At 30.6% G+C, this 22,727-nt stretch overlaps 1 protein-coding gene across 1 annotated transcript in view; it reads left to right on the plus strand.

The window, feature by feature from the left end:
• The first annotated feature begins 1,131 nt into the window (after positions 1-1,131).
• LOC139514184 (glypican-6-like) overlaps positions 1,132-22,727 on the plus strand; it is a 36,203-nt gene continuing 14,607 nt past the window's right edge. The window contains exons 1-4 of the mRNA XM_071302984.1: positions 1,132-1,750; positions 6,399-6,563; positions 10,581-10,972; positions 15,765-15,930. Coding sequence (XP_071159085.1) covers positions 1,588-1,750; positions 6,399-6,563; positions 10,581-10,972; positions 15,765-15,930 — 886 coding nt within the window. The 5' untranslated portion in view covers positions 1,132-1,587. The remainder of the gene's footprint in view (positions 1,751-6,398; positions 6,564-10,580; positions 10,973-15,764; positions 15,931-22,727) is intronic.

Below are 22,727 nucleotides of genomic sequence, written 5' to 3' on the forward strand. Positions count from 1 at the left end.
ATGATACGTATGTGCTTTTCACAGGTTTTATCGAGTGGTGAAAATGTCTGTACCAAGTCAGGAATATGACAGGTGCTGTCCATTCGTTTGATGTGTTTTGTCATTTGATTTTGCCATTTAATTAGGGACTTTCTGTTTTGAATTTTCCTCGGAGTTCAGTATTTTTGTGATTTTACTTATTACATAATACCTATTATATTACTGTATGTGAACTTGTTTTTACACAATACCCCTTTGACCGGCCTATACTCATGGTTTGGCGTATTCGGATGAAAATGTGAGTTATATCGGAGAACTATGTCTTCATTATTATTTACAAATGAAATGTTTTCCTGTGAATATTGAAACCATCCTTGTTAAGAACGCACAGTGCTACTAAACTTTCAAGAGCAGTCTAATTAAAATGGGATCATGCTTGATATTTTGGCTTCAGCTAATCTGTTTGAATATTTAGGATTATCTAAAGGAGAAGAAGAAGAAAAACATTTCTCTTATGTGGTGTTTGAGTATTTATCTCTTTAATTATATATTATTCATATAACATACATATATCAATTTCAAACTTTATTTATTTATGCATTACAGATTTGATTTGTGATTGTAGTTACATGGTTATCAACATTTAAAGGGTCTACATTAAAGAGTTTATTCTCGACATCAGAATCAGTGAATGTATCCAAAACAGGCTTTTCTAAGCCAGTAAATAAATATGGTCATTTATTAAGGATTTTAATTTAAGTTGGAATCTGTAAAAGGTAAAACTGATATATATTTTGACTAGGTGTGGCCATGATTTTCCTGTCGTTAGGTCATATTATCTCCGTTTTCCTTTCTTTTTTATTTTCACTTTTTCATATTTCTTTAGAATTAACTGTCTTAATATTGGTGATAATGGAAACTTCTATTCAGTTAACGTTTTGTGGGATTTAAGTTTTTTCCAGTTAAAAAAGTTTAAAATTGAGATTTTTTTTTCTCTGTTTTAAGCAATGGAAAAAAAATCACGTAATTTTAAGCTTTTTTTAAAGTTTTTTTCATTTATCTAAACTGACACTTTACTCCCTTTTATAACTTGGCACCGATGACCTAACATTTTATAATTAATATATGCCACTACTTGTGAAACAACCAATCACATCAGCTGTTTTAATGCACTCATTGAGAAGGAAGTCGAGCTGTTCCAATTGATACCCCAATTTTTTAGTTTCAAATATTTCACTTTTTATCGAAGAATCAAAAAAACAATATTTCCATTTGTCTTTGATTGTTCACTTTTTATCTTTTGGTGATCAAATTAAAATTGACATATCAATTCTGATTGTTTTGACAGCTCCTAGTGGCTATTTGTGTACATATTGCCGGGGGAGGTCAACGGAACAGCAGACTGGTAAACAGATATGGAAGATGGTCATCACAACTGAGTAACGGGATAATGATTCGACTTAAAATGTGGATTACTACATAAATATTCAAATTAATGGATAATAATCAGTGATTTCATTTATGTTTTAATATTTTTATTGTGTACTTTCTGTTCAAATGTAAGGTGAATATACAGAAATCTTTTGTTTTTGTCGGAAGAAAAATATAATGGCCGCCAAACTGACAGTAAATCAAGGGTTGTGTTGGTGTGTACTGACGTTTTTTATCGCGTGTGCTAATTGTTTGAACAGTTTACCTTGTATTGAGGTGAAAAGAGCCTACACAGAAAAAGGAGGAAATGAAAATGAAGTTCCCATCCAGGCAATATCAGGTACAAAACACGTGTTTTCATTCATTCATTCCACAAATTCTACACAAAATTAACATCGACAGCATTGCTAACATTTACACTCACAAAGACCAGATCTCAAACTAAGTAAACAAATCATCAGGTAGTATCATACATCATAAACCAATGTATTTCTTTATTAATATTACACTTAAATATGTGTTCTGATTTTCTCAATTAGTTATAGTACAAAAACAAATACATTTCATTAATTTAAACTGTAGATCTACATGAGGTTAGTATACAATGCCATTATTACATATATATATAAGTCTTAACATTAAAATATTTGAAATTTTTGAAGATCTATATGCCCTGTAGGTAATCCTTGTTGGGTGTAAGTCGACAATTAAATTTAAAGAAGGTTTTCCCTACAGCAAACTTTTTTTTACATAAAGGATATATTGTCTACTGCTAATCCTCTTTATGTGTCTCAAGATATCATTTAAAGTCTGAAAGAAAAATGATCAAAATCTTGTCTTCCCAGAGAGTGCAATTAAGTCTTATTTCAGGATGGGTTAACAAGTATAAAATGACCTGCTATAGTTGATCAGAAGTTGGTGTTATAATGCCTCTGTTCCAATTATTGTCTATACATGTAGCTATTATTTATCATTCATTACAACATTGGTTTAATTTCATCAATAAGAGATTTTTAGTCTTTACTACCTTTTACATGTAAAGTTAAGAATTACATGATTTAAAAGTGAAAACAAATATTGTTACCTTTTCAATTAATTTTCATCTGCACAATTTTAAAATTTCTTTTAACAAAAAATGTGAGGTTCCCCCATTTTTGCATCCTTTAATGTATGAGGTGATTGTTTTGGCAAGTCCCATGCCAATATAACCCTATTGCATTTATCTTTAAATGTTCATTGTTCATGCATGTTTAAAATGATTACACATGTTGTACAGAGTGCACAAACACGTAATTAGCTACATTCTTGTTAAATTGAGCCTTGGCTTTTATCCTGCTAATTTGAGTATTGGTTATAGTGTAAAGCCATTTTACGACTAGTGACCATTTAAGTTGGACAGGTACAAATTATAGTATTAATCACTTTTACAATAAAGCACAATAAAAGGTCAGTAATCAGCACATTAAATTTCCATGAAAAAGTGAGTAAATCAACAACATCAAACACTACCCTTGTGTTGTTTACCCCTGGCTAGATCGTAAATCATTTTTCTACTACATGTAAATTTGTCTATTCTCTGGCCATTGGTTTAGATAATGACCATTGTGTTTAATCTGAAAGAATTTTAAACTATTTCTGAAGCTTTTGAATTTGGTATTATATACATTTTTTGTACATGTAATGCTGAATGTCTGCTTTTGTACATGTAGACTATGAATATACTTTGGGATGAATACAGATTAAGAGATGTACATGCAAAAGAAATTTTAACTCTAGTTATAGAGGAAACTATAGCATATGCCTCCCAAAATTTTCAGTGTTTTTTACACATTGCACAGCTTTAAAGTTGTTTTATATTTATTAAAAGTTCCTAAATTGTCAAACAGTTTAGGTGTATATTGTTCATTCCTTACAAAACCAATTGAAAACTGAGACATTTTTTGTTCCTGGAGTTTATAAGACAACCTTTGTGCGAAAAACTTTTTTGCATAAATTGTTGGTATTTTGAATATAAAGCTGATTACCTATGTAAATTTTCACATGATATGAATTAACATTTTGTATTTATTATCACCTGATATTGACAGTATCATGGCCCTTGTTATCATTCACTAAAGTGATGGAGGTAAAAAATGTAACACTTCTTATGTGAACCTTTTATGGGACACCATTGGATTGTATAATACATGTGATAATTACAGGTCACATATCTGACATGTTTAATTCACTGAGGGCACCTGCTGTTATGAACTGAAGTGGACATCTGATGACCCTGTAAAAATTACCTTTGTGATTAAGGCAAAGAATTAAATCAATTTCTCATGTACTGTCTTTTATAAACTTGATGATTGTAACTGAACCTGAAAGCTATTTACACATGTACAAAATGAATGATGGAATTAAATATTTTTTGGATATTTTTCAACTAAATTCCTTCAGATAAAAACTGAAGATAGGATTGGGTTGGGTTACATGTCCTGCAGAGATTTAAATTATATTACAAAATTTATAGTATTCAATGTGTGTTGAAAAACTAAGATTGTGCATCACACAGAATTGTCATGATTTGCAAAAAACATTTGGATGTCATATCACTTCATGTTTACATATATTCTGTGACACCTTAATATAAGTATGGATTGTCTTATGTTTTTCCTTTTGAAGTAAACAGTAAATTGTCAAATCTCACACATTAAGATTGCAATAACATTACAAAAACATACTAAAAATCCTTATTTATACTAGATCAAAGCTTTAGCACTTAAAAAGAAGGATTAAGTCACTAAATATTTTTCTTAGTTTGACTTGTAAAGTGTTTGCCTGATTACCTTACAGTTATTTCAAATAATAAATTGATCCCTTACAAAAAATTACCCCTGAGTGTCATGTGATCTCCGATGACTTAAGGCTATTTACTGAAAAAAACCTGTTAAATGGTATTACATGTAATTATTGTACATAGCTTTGTTCAAGATTTAGTAATTATTTTGTCACACTATGACTAGTGATTGTGAACTTGTCAAAATTCCCTGAAGGTGGATTATCCCTAGATCCTTATCTATAGTATTTGACAGACCTCATGAGATGATCACAGGACAAGATCTTCTTTTTACAATTTCTCATTTGCAGACAATTTTTCGCTTCACTAGCTGTTAAAAATTTAAAATTATTTTCTTTAGCAAAAAGGCATTTAAATGATTCCAGTTTACTTGTTGACCTGCTGTAAAACATTTAAAGTTAAATTTGTGTCTAGTCTATTAAAATAAAATTTATAGGTTTATTTTTTTGCTATTATTTAACAAGGTTGAATGAAACAGAAGCATGCAAGTTGACATGAAATACCTATACCGTATCCATAAATTAAACATAGTATCAGATAATATTATAGGGTTATTGCATGAATATCATGAATATTGGGGAATATTGTCCCGAGAAGAATTTTATATTGCATGAGCTTGCAAGTGCAATGTATGTTCTACAAGGGACAATATTCCCCAATATTCATGCAATAACCCTTTTATTGTATAGCAATATAATATTTGAAAGTAAAAATTGGTTTAAACTAAGATTTTGTTGTTGGTGACATCATGAATTTTGAAGATTTATTGCACTAGTGCAATATTGGAATTTTTTGCACACAAGCTTTTGGTTACTTTCTGTGGGACACATTATATTGCTATGCAATAATATAAGATACACTTTACTTCAGGACAGCACAAGTTTTTATTTATCAAGTTTTGTTTTGCTTTATACTTGTACAAAAAATGTATGTTAATGAGAAAAGTTTTTGAGGTTACGTGTACATGTATGTATACAAGACGTACAAATTATTTAACTGACAAAAATATTTTTGCAGTTTTATTGTTTTAAAATGGCCATAGGGAGCATAAATTGTTTCACTTCGTTCAAAATTATTTTAAGTAGTTTCAACAAACATGACAAAGGAAAGATATAGACAATTGTCAAATTTTGAATCATAAATAAGTGAAATAATTTTCATTGTTTTGAAGATAAATTATCAGTTTATAACCTCTGAGAACAGAAATTGATAGAAATGTCTGAAGTTATCTGTGATCACTGAAACTTATCAGGTGTCTAAAAGATTAGCCACAGGCATTGATTGATGAAGATACATGTATATTTGGTCAATCAATTTGTTAATTGTAAGGTAATTACAAATTTATCAAAGATGTGTGATTGTTAATTGCAAGAAAATAATCCTGTTACTTTTGTATATTGTTACAACACTTTGTATGCTGTATATCACTTAGGTAGAGAGTTTCCATGGTGTAGTAATTCATGTTTCATCTGCATAATTGTAAAAAAAGAGTGACAATTAATTACATGTACATTAACTGGTGGTATGCACTATTTCAAATGGATGCATTTTTTTCATTAGACATGTAATGCATTGCTAAAGAAGTTTTTGCCTAATGATAAATTCATTATGACAAAATAAGGAAAATTTTAATTAATAGGGTTCTACTAGATGGTACTGTTTTAAAGGTGAAAATTAGACAGTGAAGAATTTGACTTGAGGTTAAAATAGTAATTGTAGAAGTCCAAACACTTGGGTAGGGGAGGGGTAATTCTTGAGGTAGTTTCCGGCACTTTTAATATTGAAACTTTTGACTCTATGTGAGGTTTTATTAAATTTCTCAATCATGTACATGTATTCCTTTATTTTTTTTTAAATTTCAAGCAGCTTTAAACAGTGTCTTGCATGTCTTCTGTGTTTATGAGTCTTATATTGAATATATAACATATGTATAACATTTGCATTGAAATCCTATCTTAAAATATTTTTGAAGAGTTTCACATTGAATCCTAATCTACTCGATTATGATTGTGGTCAGCTTAACTGTTTAACATACATACATGTATGCAGGAACTCTAATATCGACTATAATAATGATGAAGAAAGATACTGTCTGTACATTTAATTTGTAACTGAAATTTTTGACATATAAACTTTTGTGTGATTTCAGGAGACCATTTAGAGGTGTGTCCACGTGGAGATGGGTACACATGTTGTACAAGAGACATGGAAATTAAATTACGTGAATTAAGTGCCAAGGAATATGATAGCTTAGTAGACCAGTCGTTTAGATATGTACAGAGTACTTTTGTATCAAGAACAAGAAAATTTGATGGTAAGTTCTTGGGTGTTTTTTTAGACAAGAGAAAGACAACAGTCTTGTCTGTAAAGATGCTTGTGGAAAACTGGTAGACAATGAATACTTGAATCATTTCTCAATCCTTAAGCATCTTTTTACTTGATCTGAATGATCGACAAAAAATATGAGTGTCAAAATCAGAGAAACATGGTTTTGATATGAATGTATCTTTGAAAATGAACACTTGAATCCTTTTGGCTATTTTCAGTTCTTCCTGATCTTTGTTGAATGATTGACAAAATCTTTATTCTAATGTCAGCTTGAAGGATCAGACATTCAGGTGTTCCACTTCATTAACTATTGATGGAGAAAATGCTGACCCTATCAGAATATAGTTCATACATTGTACTAAACCAGCCTTCAAACAGTCTGTTTCTCATCTTCATTTCTAATTTGCGTAGATCTAGAAAATCCTGACATTAACAAGAATCAGTTTTAGATATTTTTTTTAAGTAGATGTGAGGTATTCTTCAATGAAATAGCAGCATATACCAAACAAAAAAGGTCAATGTATGTAAGTCTTTTTGATATGAGTCTTTACTAAATGTCAAGCAAAAAATTATCCTGAGTTGAGCTATACACAAAAGGTACATGCAAGTTTACACTTGTATCTGAAAAAGGGGGTACTCTTTCACTCCCCTTTTATCATATTGCTGCCTACTTAAAAGTACATTTAAACAAAGATCAGTCTTGTGTCAACCAATTTTCTGGCTTTTCTTGCCCAAAATTTCCAACTATCCTAGTTCTAAGGTCAATATTTCTCCATTCTAAATAGCTCTGAAACAAAGTAAACAAAACTAATATACATGTTTTACAAGAATATTACAACAAAATGCCTTTTATTTGTTGTGATGATTGGTATATATACATGTATGTTAAAGAAACTCATTGCTATTACTACTTCTGCTCAACCATATTTACACTGATTCCCTATGAAATCGTTACCCATCTACATGTATAAAGCTTATATACAATGTAGTTATAGTCATAAAGACATATATAATACTGTATTAGTCCCTTAGAAATTTTTCTTTATGGTTTTCAAAATAATGAGAAAATCTGAACCCGATTGAAGGTGGTATGTTTATCATTTTAATAACCTTGTTATATAGAAAAATCTTTGGACCTTCTTTGTGTCTTATCTAATCAATAAGGTTTTGTTTGATGTTGAAAGTGTTATTGAGGATTGTTAATTAATAAGGTAGATAAATAAATAATAGATCATGTCTTCATCAAAGATGCATATTTCTATAAGCCATGTTGACAAGAGGATTAGGATACCTAGCCATCTTTGTGATTATCTGATATCCATTCACAGAATGGAATTAAGATGTATCGAGGAAAAATCGTTGATTATCGCCAATGTTGTCGCAAGTGAATTATCCTCACTTGTCTTCGACTAATCAACTCCAAGTCTGAGAAAAATAATCAGCAAAATGGTTTTGTGCAATACCAAACTGTTAATGGAAATCATTATGTCTGATGGTAGGGTGGAAAACTAATTAACAGTCATATTGTATGAAACGAGGCCAAACTTTCTAACACCAACATCATCTGTAAAAATCCCAATGCCAAAAAATCTGTAAATTTTCTTACGGTTTGGTGCCATTATGAAAAGACAGCCGTGGAAGACCCATGACAGAGTTACTGGCTTCTACATCTGTAATTGTAATCTGGCTGAGACGTGCAGACAGATAAATAAATGTAGTAATTAAGGAGAGATTTTTTGTTAAAAGCTGTTACATATGTAACTTATAATAAATGCCTATCGATTAGAAATCATGATCTCATATAATGGTCATCTGTTACATCCACAGGTCAATAAAGGTGGACATTGTCTGAGTAATGTAATATTAATGATAGAAATGACACTCTGGTTGACCACAGGATTTTCAAAGGACTTCCGTAGATACACTGTCATGGTTACATGACTGACATGTACACGACAATTATTCATTGAATGACCTGTACATTTGTACATGAAACAGTTACCATATGTTGATAAAAGCATATAAGTTCTAAGATGTACATGTACACATGTCACATGTGCATTTACATTTTTCCTTTCTTCCATTCCACTAATGGCTAATGTTTTATGTAAATTGGTCTGTTAGTTCAGAATCTTTGGTTGTATTTATTATTGCAATTATTCGATATTATGGCATGGACACAAATGCAATATTGATTATTGTGATTTCAGGAAATGCTGCATACTAATAATGATATTGAAATTTGAAATGGAAGTTTTTATTTTGAATCATCTCAGTTTTCACAATAATTTCAAAGTGTTCTGAACTAAAAATTTCTATTTCAAAACTGTTTAAGAATTGAAAGCAATGCAGGTATACATCAATAATGCAACTACCAAGCCAAACCTTAGTTAAAATCTGTGACCTTTAGACAAAAGTTGGAGTTAAAGCAAGCAAGTTTTATATCAATTTTTTGCCAACTAATCATATGTGTACTAGTCTAGTATATATTTATCAAAATTTTAAACTTTCTTTTGTTAGAAATATTGCTGTAAAAATTCACACTATTGGAATGTTCATTCATTTTCCATTGATAAAATATTTTTTTCTTATGTGCATTTAATATGATGTAAATGTGACCTGAGAACTGACACTTTTGTACATAAATTTGATATCTTAGTAAGTTAAGGAGGTTATCACTGCTGGGTACATATGTGTATTGGCTTTTCGAAATTCATTTTAATATTTATGAATTCCTGAATGAGAGTTGAGGATTTTTATCAGTCCGACAACCTCTTCATTGTATTAGCAGAAAATGAGAATCTTAACCCCTGATTTCAATTTGTCATGCTTAAAGGTTTCCTATAAGTGGAAGGACAACCTTATATTATTTATGTAAATATGACAGAGCTTAAATGTATGTATATTCTTCTAATTCAATAGGCAACTGGTATGCATTAGTATGCATTTATACAATGTACTGAGTTAATATATTACTTTCATAAAAATTTGAAACTTAGTTTGTGAGATGAAGAGAATAAATTATATGGCCGGATCAACTTGAATTTGATCTGCGTCATATATTTTGTTTGCTTTGAAAGCCTGTTACTCAAGTAATGCATTTTGATAGGCTATCTCAAATGATATCAAAAACATGTTTTTATTGTAGCTGCCAGATCAGAAATGTGCATAAGGTAGATCAATGAAAAGTACATCAAAGTGCAAATATAAATCAAAGATGAACAATCGTAAATATGTGAATGAAATTGAAATGAAAACATTCTGAATGCCTTAAGATAATACAGGTCATTGTTACGTGTACTTTAATAATGTTAAATAGGGATATATGTGTATAAGTCTTAGAATGGCACTGGGTGAAAGTATATTGTTCAAGATTAAAAAGCTACTGTTAATAACTTCATTGGGGATAGATTGTGCACAGATAAAAGCTACCAAAGACTCAATTCAATAAAAATGACGAATAAATAAAAGCTAGCAAAGACTTTTTTTCAATTCAACAAAATACTTGGAATAAAAGCTTTAAGTCATATAGGACAGTTATAATGCATGGCTATTACAGTCTTTTATGTCTGTTTGATGAACTCAGGCTTTCAAGTTAATACTGTAAAGAAGTTAAGTTAAATGGTCAATTTAAGCATTAAAAAGAGATTAATTATAATTTACATTTATAGCACCATGCATTCACTTGTTTTCTTTGCATCATTTTATAAAACAGTCTATGCTAGTAGCAAATTTCACTTTGAATACATGCATCACATGGGCCAAGGTTGGGGGTTTCAAAATAAAAATTATATGACTTAAACAGGGTAATTTCTGGTGAGTATATACACAACTGTATACATAATTTAGTGAATAATTGTGTAGAGTAGTTTCAAACTGAACTACCCACGTACATGTACAGTCACCAACATTCACTGGTAAATGAAAATGACTGCCATGAATATTATAAAGTAACACCCTATTTGCAGTGTAAATTTATAATTTTTGTTTTGTTCTTTTTCAGAATTTTTTACAGAATTATTACACAATGCCAAGAAAGACTTACATGAAATGTTTGTTAAAACATATGGGTTACTTTATAGAGAAAATGCAGAAATATTTACACAATTATTTGAAGATTTACTCAAGTATTATAAAGGAACAGACAAAAGCCTTACTTCCACATTAGACAAATTTTTCGAAAACTTATTGCGGCGAATGTTCCAGTTATTAAATGTTCAACATAAATTTGATGATGTTTATCTTAAGTGTGTGACTAGCAAAATGGACCAGTTGAAACCTTTTGGAGCTGTGCCTCAAAAATTATCCAGCCAAGTAAGGCGATCTTTTATTGCTGCAAGAACATTTGTGCAAGGTTTGGCCATTGGTAGAGATGTCATTCTAGAAGTTGCAAAGGTATTTAATTTAAGAATAAAGTATTATAGTTTACTCTGCTCATGGCTTATGATCCATAGAATATTTGATCCCTAATGTTGGGAAAGAAAGACTTGCATCCATTCTCTAAAGAACTTTTTTCATGTAAATTTTTGTTATGAATTACAAGGCCTAAAGGTAAAATTTTGTCTGTACCACATGTATGAAATTATATAAACATATAAAAAAAAATTTCACATCCAAACGAAAACGCCAACATTAGATAAGACATTTTCTCACCGGTTCTTTGTATATTTGGAGTTTGAATGGTTAATTATTTTAGATTATCGTTAAAAAAAATGTAACGATTGGGAATTATGAGATTGTGATGCCACGAACATGTACACAACAGTTTTAATATATTTGATTCAAATACTTTAATTGAAGTGTAATAGTAAAACATATAGGCTGTAAACTTCTGCAAACAAGTTCATCCTGACCCCTGTGAAAGACAAACACAACTCTGCTGTTTTCTGTATCTGAACTTTGTGATATGAAACAACATTTCTCTGTTGCCAGCATAGGTTACAGTTTTCATACATTTATTTACTTAAGCTAATACATACAATTGACTCCAGTTATCTCAGTGTTTCACACAGGTACGCTGTATGAAACACATTTTTGTGAAGCTACAAACTTGGGGAAATTATTTGAACACTTGGGTATGGAAGAAAACAAAACATTGATGTTACAGAAAAAAGTCTTTTCCCTCCGAAATTCACAGTTAAGAGTTCTCATTAAGATGAGTCCATACTTAAAAGTCTGGACTCTGACATGCAAATCAAGCCAGATTTTCTTAAATCCTTAAGTCCAAAGATATATTCATTAGCATGCAGAGGCCAGGAATTTCATCATGTTGTTACATGTTGTACTAATTCCAAAGTTCCTTGTTTTATTCTTCAGATGTTTTTCAGAAATAGACAAAACAAAACATCAAAAAGATCAAAACCAGTTAGTTTCATTAGCTGAAAACATGTGCACATGTAATTTTTTGACCTTTAAAAAATTGATCCGTGTTTAAACGCCTGGTAAATTTTTCCACCAAATATATTTTTCTTTAGAACTTGTACTTATATGAATGTGTTGAAATTACTGCATATGTGATGAAAATATCTCCACAAGACTACTGAAGAATGAAGATTAAGTATTCTTGACACAAAGGATCTTTCCCAATGCAACTTGTCCTATGAAGTCTGGACAAAGATTGATAAGGAATAGAATTCAGTGAGGTTTTTGACCTTCATTGTGAAAAATGAATTGCCTCAAGTTCATGTCATACTGGTTGGAAAATTGATAGGCATACTTAAGTATAATATACACCTTGCATTTAAACAACTTTAAGGCTTACAAAAGCCTTGCCAAAACATAGACTTCAAATTTATTAGGCTGGAAAATTCATTGGATAACATCGATATTGTGAAATTAGGATAAAACTTGTTTAATCAGCTAAACATGCTTTTATTCTATGTCAGTAGGTTCATTTGCTTGTCTGTCTGAATATCTGTGTCTGGATACTAGTCCCATTCAAATAAATGTTCCTATATAAAAATCACACCATGATGAGTAAATATTCTGTGAAGAGTTTGAATTAACTGTTACATTTGTACATGTATGTGTTCTTTAGCATTTATTCCTTTTCACTACCATGCTATCACTACTTTGGGCAAGCATAAAGTTATTGGCCACTCATCTGTTGAAAAATAGATAAACAAACATTACATGTAGATAAACAAAATGTCTGATCCCCTTTTATGGAATTTATATATAATCACAATAAAAACAAAAAAATATTGCCACATTTTCAGACTTAAATTTTGTACCTGATTATTCTAACATTTAGGTTTATAGAGTAAACAAAATCACTAAATTTGGAAAAAATGATATAATAATAGAACAATGTACAGGGAAATTTGCTAATTTTTCCTGATTTCACAGATAAGATTGTTTCCCACATTTTTGGTTAGACTTGTTGTGGTCTGTCTGATGAATCATTGTAGTTTGATCACATGTCCTCTTGTCCTTCAACAAATTTCAGGAAGAATCTGTGATTCAGATTTCTGTCATTCTTTGTGAACTTCCTCAGTGGTAAAAATATCAGAAAAAACTCTTATAATGAGTTGAGTTTTTCCTCTTATGTATGTTTCTGCCAGTCTATTCTTCCTAATCCTAATTTGAAGAAATATATGAAAAGACTTAGAGATTATCTAATGTAGGTACTTGTTTGAAGGGGATGGATCGTGAATTGGGCTATGGTTTTGTTATTGATCATGTCACAATTATATATTCTACCATGTTTCACTGTCCATGTAGCAGTGAATGGTCTGAAACAGTGTTGAGAACACAAATCTCCTTCAAGTTTTACTAAAGGTTGTTTTGTTTTTATTTTCCAAATGACAGTTGTTTATTTGTAAACAGTGGTTGAATTCTTCATATAGATGAAGGTAGACATTAAATAGGGAACATGAAAGCAGCAGGTGAACTCAGTTCACATTTTATTACATTGTAATATTTTATTCATACAAAATGGCTTGAGGTGCAGTGATTTAATGGCTGTTTCAAAACACTTTTATCATATTTGCATGTTTTACTTGCAGTTATTTAATTTTTGCTAAGATTATTTTATCTTTGATGGTGTAAATGTAAAACTTTGTACAAAAAGTAAATGAGTGGCAATATATTATACATAAGACACTTAAGAACTAAATGTGTCAAAAAGTACTCTTGAAATACATTTATTTTGGTACTGTAACTCTAAAACAAGTCCATTAAGTACTTAAATTGAAACGAACAACATTTACTCTTTATCAGCCTATTTATATACCTTATTCATCATAGATTGTAAAAAGCTTGAGGAAATCAAATTAGAATTGATTGTACATATAGAATGTAAATTTCATAACAACACAAAAAAAGTTCAGACTACACTTGACTGAAAGTAGGATTTCTTAAAATTATGGATAGAGGCGTGCATTGTTATGCAATTTCGTTTTCTGTCTATTCTTTAGACTACTACATATTTTTAGGCTCAAGTCTCCCAGTTATATGAAAATCTTTCCAGTTATTGCATTAGATATTGAAATCAGTAGATTTATTTGTCTAAGCACAGGTTTAAATAGTTGAAATGACCGAGTTACTTTTCCAATCAGTCAGCTCATGGAAGACAGTTGTTTTGGTTTCATTTTGTTGTGATTTCGTGCAAATCTTTCGAACAATTCTTTAGATACACCAATAAAACACATACATTTCCTTTAGGCACAACATATTGATAATGATATAGGCAGGGCAGATAGATGTATGCATAATAAAAAAATTTGTAGTCATACTCTGGTCTTATTTGAGTCAGGCAGCTCTTTAATACAATTTAAAAATAAATTTCATTGATTGTTAAAAAAAGATTAAAACTAAAAAGTTACAAAATTTAAAGTGTTAGAGGCAAGACTAATCATGAAAGAACTGAGATTAAATGTTTTCATGTTTTTACAAATTCATAGGCAAGCATTTGTAGAAGTGTGAGTATATGTTTCGGCTAAGATTAGGACAGACATAGACAAGATTAGGACAGATATAGCAGACAAAGTTTTTATTAGAAAAATTGTGTGGATCTGTAAAATTAACTAAACCATCCATGTCTAGCTAACACTGATTTTTAAGGCTAATAAATTATAAATAATGCAGAGTCCATGTCTTTGATGCCTTTACCATAATTGCATATAAATGTCAATGAAAATTACCCCATCTTATCTCAAACAAAATCATGAAATGTCTGTATTTAAATTCTATGTGAAGTATCAGTTCATAACTGTATCAATGGGATCTTCCAAATAAAGCTCTTTTGAAACAATGTCCTTATGAATGGGTGCATCTGAATAAAGGTGTATGTAGATAAAATTGGTCACAGACGTATCAGACATGTCTTTCTTGAGGTCTTAACTTTGTCTCGACAATATGTTGCAGCAATTGCAGCCTGTACTAGATTATGCAATGGGTTCTGAAAGTTAGAACATATCTTAATTAAACTATGATGAATATATAATATATCTTAATATGATATCACATGTTTAATATTGGATTTAGGTTGAGAAGTTGAGTAAATGTCATCGCAGACGCGTTCATTCTGATATTAGTCACCCTTTGTGCCAGCCCACATGGAGTAAAACAAAAAAATAATTATTGATTTTATAACTAGGATAGTGGTGGTAACAATCAAGATTTTCTTTATTACCAATTGATCAGAATGGAATACACATTTTATAATGAAGTTTTTTAGTTCAGTATCATATATCTTGATTTTTGGTGTTGAGAGGACATGCATATATTAATGGAAGTTAATTTTGTTTTCAATTAATGATTTACTACTAAGTCAATAAGTGTCAATTAATTGATTAAAGAATACCCAAATTAAATAAGTTACCCCATGGAATCCAGTAGAAACTGGTCTGGGCCGGTAAACACTTGATTAAATTTGTTTGGTAAATTCAGCGAGATCCAAAGCATCATGGCTTAATTCTCTCTTTGTCAGGAATTTGGGGTGTAGATTGCTTAATTTTAATACTTAATAAATGAAGGCATCAGATTGAAATATTGTTTTGAGGTTTTCACTGATTGTTGATTGCTAATGTCAGAATTTTTCACCAGTTGTCAACTTAGATTTGCTGAAAAGGCTTATGAAAATATAACTTCCACAAACAGTTTAAACTAAGGTTAAAACTGAATGATTAATGAGTACGTGTCGTTCATATTTTTGTACTAAGTAAAATTGCCATTTTATTTTTAGCTTCGACCAACACCAGCCTGTACCAAAGCATTAATGAGAATGTCCTACTGTCCACAGTGCCGAGGCCTTACACAAACCAAGCCATGCAACAATTACTGTCTGAATACCATGAAGGGATGTTTAGCTTACCATGCAGAACTTAATATTCTTTGGAATGATTATATTGGTAAGATCTAGATCTTGGTTAATAACGAAACAACCACAAAACTGCAGTTGCCTTTTAGTAATGGCACCCTGCACAGTGGCGGATCCAGGGGGGGGGTTTCCGGGGGTGCGCACCCCCCCTTTATTTTTGCCGATCAATGCATTTGTATCGGGACATATGTTTTGCACCCCCCCTTTGCCCTGGGTTAGCACCCCCCCTTTCGAAAATTCCTGCATCCGCCCCTGCTGCATGTACAAAAGGATAAACTGGTATACAATTTATAAATTTCCAGAACAATTCAAGTAATAAGATTTTTTATTACTTTCTGTGGTAAAGAAATGAAATCTTTTTTTGGAATTCCACATTTAAATTGTATATATAAAAGTCAAGTCTGTTGCCACTAGAGATAGACTGTAAAATTGAATTGAAAATCTTATTAAACTCTTGTATATTGACAATGGGAATTACACACACAGTCCTGAAGAATCTTGAAATGATAGTTTTTCAAGATACTTTTCCCTCAGTTTACCCCATCATCATTAAAGGAAATCCACACAAGTGAGAAAAGAGAAAGTTGAAACATGAAATATTTAAAATGTTTCAAAGACATATGTTAAAAACTTCAGTAATGTCGCAAAAATCTTTAGCATTCTGCGGTTTTCTTAATGTTCAGTGGTACTTTATAACACTACTTTCATCATTATAAATTGCTTTGACACTTCTTCGTGTTTTGTCTCCTTATAATGTCAAGGTTATCTGTAAGACAGCTGGGAGCACATGCATATATATATCAGACTGGATAAGACTGCGAGAATAGACGCAATCTGTCACCAGACCTAATTGACTTTTAAACAAGAAAAAAGTATCACATATAAGTCATAGAATTGAATATTTTAAGGGTGTTTGAAATCCGAATCTGCCATATGTCAGCAGTAATCGCCTTATATTGTATAACTGAGAAAGACCGATCTGTCATGGTGTAATTACATCATGTGGAAGGAATTTTATACTATATTACTTTAGAAAAAAGAAAACATAAACGGGAGTCATGACACTTTAAAATACTTAACAAGTATATTAAACAAGCAAGTAATTTATGAATAAAAGGACACTATATATAGATATATCAATTATGTTGTCTAAAAAGGAAAAGAAAAATGATAAAGTAGGAATAAACATTTTTTAAAAAGCTTCAATGTATACAATATTTTGAATGTAATGTTCAAATCCTTGAATGGACCTGTAATCTTCTATAAAAATTACTGAATTAAGCACAAATTACACCCATTATTAGAGGGGCAAAGTAGCATACAAATAACATCAAACATTTATCATGACATTTGCTATAAAAAATATTACAGGAAAGTATTGATTGTCAGGTTCTGTGAGAAGACGGCATGGAATTCCTTCATTAGTTAGACTAGTTGGACATTCATTATAATTGTCCCCTTTTGGGACAAGTTATATGTCATGGTCTTTTTGCTATGAGGGGGAAGGGCCAAAAATGATTTAACAGTTTTAATATTGAACCCTGTTTTGTCTACATTAGTTATGCCCCCTTTGCAACATTGATCAGCTGTTTCTATTAAAGTTGTGCCCCTTAGATGTGTAAATTATAAATTAAAAGGAAATTACCTTTTTAAGTACTCAAGTACATACATTCATTTTCATAGTTTTATCAAATATTTCAAATGTTTATATTGTTGAAATCTAAGACAAGTGTGATCATTATTGCTAATCCACTATTTATACAGGAGTAATTATGTCCCTTAGAAATATTAATATGGAAAATTGCATTGTGGCTCTCTCTTGCCCCACTTTTCTTGCCAGATTTATTGGTTTATTATTGGAACTAAGCAGAAAACCATGCTTCCCATCTATATGGTCTGAAATTAAACAATCTCTTGTGAAATGTATAATCAGAACTTAATTGAGTTACTAAATAATTTTACCCATTCTGTATAGTTTTGTTTTTTATATATATATATGAACCCTTTGGAATACCAAAAAACATGCTACCATTTTAATAAAGGCTTGTACCATCCCTTACTGATTCTGCAACATTTTTAAAAAGCACCCCAAATATGTTGATTTACATAAATCACATAATTGTTTGTCATTTTAGAACCTATTAAAATTTATAGGAATTTATGAAATATGAAATTTCAGTTGACATTTATGGTTAAAAGTTTTATTTCGAAGGTTGTTGGTAGATAATAAACTGTAAAAAAAAAATGAAATTTAATATTTATTGTCTATTGTTATCTGCTCAGTCGTAAATTAGAAGTCATAGTTCACAATACTGATGCCAGCAGCTTTTTGGATTCTGTCCAGTAATGGTATTTAGATTTTGGGGTTACATTTACTGCAATAATAAAAAGAAGTCACATTGTGCATGTAAAATACCAGTCCTTATGACTTTATAAAGCTAATACCTTTTGAACAGAACACGCTACATTATAGAGATATAAAAAAATGAAATACATGTTAAGGCCACACTTGAAAATATTTTGGTTTGCCCAAACCCTGCCCAACATCGAGACAGTGGATATGGTAGGTTAGCATTTTCTTTTTTCTTTTTTTGGCAAAGTGAAATTTAAGTATCAGATGTTTATTGTCCATGCCTATCTGAATAATAAAAAAGTATTTTCAGATCAGGACAATAAAAGATTTTGAGTAGGCAGCTATTTTCTGGGTAGGTAGGGTTAGGGCTAATTAATAATAACAAAATCTAAGTTTTACCAAATGAACATTTTCAAATTTCTGGTATTGTTAAAGTATAAAGTTTATAACCATTTGAAGAGAGGACTTTAGACTCCTGGGATTTGATTTCCCTTTTTATGAACAAAAATGTCTGAATACCAACCCCCTACTTTACCAACTGATTAAAAATTCCCAAGATCTTCTCCTCATTCCAAACAAAATTAAATTGATAACTGATAAGTACATGTATTGCTAATAACTTGGAACTACATTTATGCCATCCATAACCAAATGAGTCTTTTAATTCAATATCTTTTAAAAATGTTCATGTATTTGTTATGTATTCTTGATTGAAACTTCAGTGTTTGGTATTTCAAAAATTAGTTAAGGATTATAGCCTTAAAATGACATCTTGAGTTCAAGAATAAATATTTTGTGAAGGTGTTTATAGTCCAAAAATAAGTTTTATAAGTGTGACATGTTTATTTGTTTTCAAATATTGGAAACCTTAACCTATTTTGTGAATATTTATAAAATGTAGCTTATGTTTCTTAGATTGAGATTAAAATCATTTAAGAAAGTCATTCAAACCATAAACGTCATCTTTTTTCATTCTTTAAAAAAAGGTATGGATTTAAATATGAAATGAAAGACGGGAACAGATGTACATGCACTGTTCTGCAGATGCATGGTTTTATTTTAAACATCTTGCAAGACATTTAAATGTATTTTTTTGTATCGAACAGATAAGAAGTTGAAAATTTAATTCCTCAAATCTTAAATTTTATTTCATCAGCTAACTTTATATCGTTTCGGTAATCGTAGTGAGCAATTCATTTTTTATGTAAATCCCAAATTGATCCCCCTAATTTCAATGAATCATCAGAGCCTTCATTTATGGTTGTCAATTATGATGATTGCCTTTCAGATATTAACTAAATAAAATAACAGGCAAAATATCACTTAAAAAAGAGTTTTGTGTGTAAATTGTTTGTTAACTGAATTTGAAAGGTTGCAAAAATTATGATAAATCACTTGTTGTAATTAATGATAAATGGCCATAATATGTGCTTCAGTTTAGAGGTCTTGATCTCTGTAGAAATTGGCTTATTATGTGTGACAGAGAGTTATTTGTGAAGCTTTTCTCTATTTGGTTAAAGTAATGTACAGAAATTATGGCGTCAATTTTCTATAAAAAATATTCCAAGTGGGAACATTTTTGACTTTGTTTAAACACTTGTATGTTTACATTTCTAACCCTCAGGTATGCGGTGTGATTCAGTCTCGTCACTGTCTCCTGTTATTTAACAACCCACCTTTTCATTTTTTCATCGTTGTCGTCGGAAGTTTAAATATGCGCATTATTTACAGTCCTATTTTGTCAAGTATGGAGAAGTGTTGGGAAACTAAAGCAAATATTGATTTGATGACATACTGAATAGTTCAAATATTTGTTTGATAAAGAAGGTTCAAGTTTTAATTGTGAGGTCAGCACTTTAAAATAGAAAATTGCCTGGATCCAGAAAAAGTCTTTTCCTGCTATACACTCTGATCTCCATGATAATGTTGTAGGCGGTATTCTATCTGTCCTCAATCTGTAATTTTCATTTTTCATTCTTTTGTGTACAAATTTGTTGAATAGATCTGTAAAAAACTTGGTGACAGGAAATTATGTATAAAAGTTCAAAAAAAGTTTCCGCGTTTTATGACCTGAATTGAATTCAAGTTCATATGAATTAGATCATCAATGCTTTTATAGTTTAAAGATAAGTCACACCTAAAAATAATGTTTATGTTATTCCATTTTAGATAAAAATAAATATTAAGGCCAAGGATAAGGAAGGCACATTATACCTTATAACTCAATAAGAGAATATTTCAATTTAAAAATGTTTTCTAGAAACTACATTTTCTATAGCATGACTTTTCATTTATGTATCCGTCTGTAGTATTCTGGGTTCCGTTCATATACCTCAATATGTTGTTATTGCTTATATCTGTCATAACTTAAAATTGGGGAACAATATTCAAGATCCACATCTTCATGTGTCAAAAATAGGTCAGGAGATAACTATGTAGGAAAAAGGTTTCCCGTCGAGCACTATATACTATACATGTACTAACAAAGGAAATTATTTTGATGATAAAATCATCCCATTTACAGAACTCTGGGGTACATCCCTAATACATTTAATTAGTTATTTATCAAGACAAATATTTACAAGTTATTGTATTGCTACATCAAAGGAAGATTGTGATTTCTTTTTAAGCTGAGATCTATCCTAGTAGACTATCGGCAAAATTCCAAAAAAGAAAAAAAATCCCTCTGTTTGATTGAAATCTGTCTGTTATCTGTGCACAGGTGAGGTTCAAATTGTACATCCAGATATAAGTAATTTTAATTAACAGATTGGTGGAAATGTGTGTGATATATTTGTTTTGAAATGTTATAAGAATAGCTGTAGAACAGACTAGAAGAATGTTAGTTATTGAGCCTTTGTAAATGACTGTTTAAGGGTACTGTTGTCGTACTTGAGTACCGTGTAATTTATGTTAGCCATAATTTTCAATATTGGACATAGTCTTACCCCTATCATTGTGTAAACAGACCTGGTCGGAGATTTGGTTAACAACTGGGTTCAAAAGTAAACAATATTGATCAAAGCTTAGTAAATGATATCATTATTATCTTTTCATGCACCAGATGTGATTTCAGAAGTTATTGTTCATATGATAAGACTGTCAATCATTACATTCAGTTTGGGGGGAAGGGTGGAATTCAGTTCAAAAACTTGAGTTGGTCAGCAGAAATAAGGTGAAAGAAGGAAACTTAAGCCCTTTCATTAAATACTTCACACCTTAAAATCGTAACTAGCATGACTAATTGATTTCCACTTTAAATATTTTCATCAGATTTATTTTCTGTATTTGGCTCATTATAAAGGTTTAGATTTGTTTTATAGATAAATTATATTCGGTTGAGTTACATTTAATAAGCTCTCAGACTGGACTCACAATGGAGGTGACTTGTACCTGATATCCTATATCATAATTTGTTAAAGATCTTTCTATTTGAGAATATATACTGAGGTTTTAACATCAAAGGCCAATATTTCTTTCCGATTATCAATTTTGACATGTAAAATTAGTCATTTGGTCAGGTGATATATATATAGGTTTTATGTTTGTTTAACAAAGGTGTTTTGATAAGATATATTCATATAACTAAAGGTCATTTAAGGTGAAGTATTTTTTAGGTTTCAAAAAAACTAAATGAAGGATAAAGTTAACTGAAGAAGGCACATCATAAGATTTCTATCGTTTGGTGAACCTGATCAGTTTGATAAAGTATACTATCATGAAATGGCTGCTTTAATCTGTCCCGACATCAAAATGACCTTTACCAATTGACCTACGGTTGATGTAGAAGGTTACTTGCCTTTAAACCTTATCAGCAATGTTCTTATAAAGTATACTGCCAAACATGTCCATGATAGAGAGGGGACTTAAAGAAACAATTTCATGTTGATCTTATCCTTTTCATTTTTGTGTTGTGTGTGGCATTGATGTTTGTTGAAACTTGGTGTGATGGGGTTCATAATCAGATTTTTACATAGACAAAAATCTCCCATTCTGTATTGAAAAATCTATTTGGAATGCTACAAAAGAATATCTAATGTTTGTTCAGAACAGCTATATATATGAAAGACTCATAATATCTAAAGTACATCCTTGTAGCCATTTCAACAGTAAACTTTCCAGCCAAGTTCTGATTTAATGATTTTTGGCGTTTAAGGCCATTTGAAGATACATGCAATGAATGCTTATTTTGCAAATCCCCAAAGCCTCTATTTATGGTGAACGAGCAGTCCATTGAGAAAGAAGTTGTAATTTTACAAATTAATTACTAGATTAAAGTATCATGGGATATGGAAATGAAGAGATCATACAATAGATTTATTATTGAACACCAAAAATCAATTTAAAAGACCGTAAAATACAGATAAAAGGGAAAATGTTGATTACTTGTGAAAAGTTACGTACAAAACAGTTATTGTTCCAGATAATTGCTTAAAGTTTAATTCCTATGATTGTGTAATAAAGTGTCTCTTGCA

Source organism: Mytilus edulis, chromosome 3 (assembly GCF_963676685.1).
Source record: "Mytilus edulis chromosome 3, xbMytEdul2.2, whole genome shotgun sequence".
NCBI lineage: Eukaryota > Metazoa > Mollusca > Bivalvia > Mytilida > Mytilidae > Mytilus > Mytilus edulis.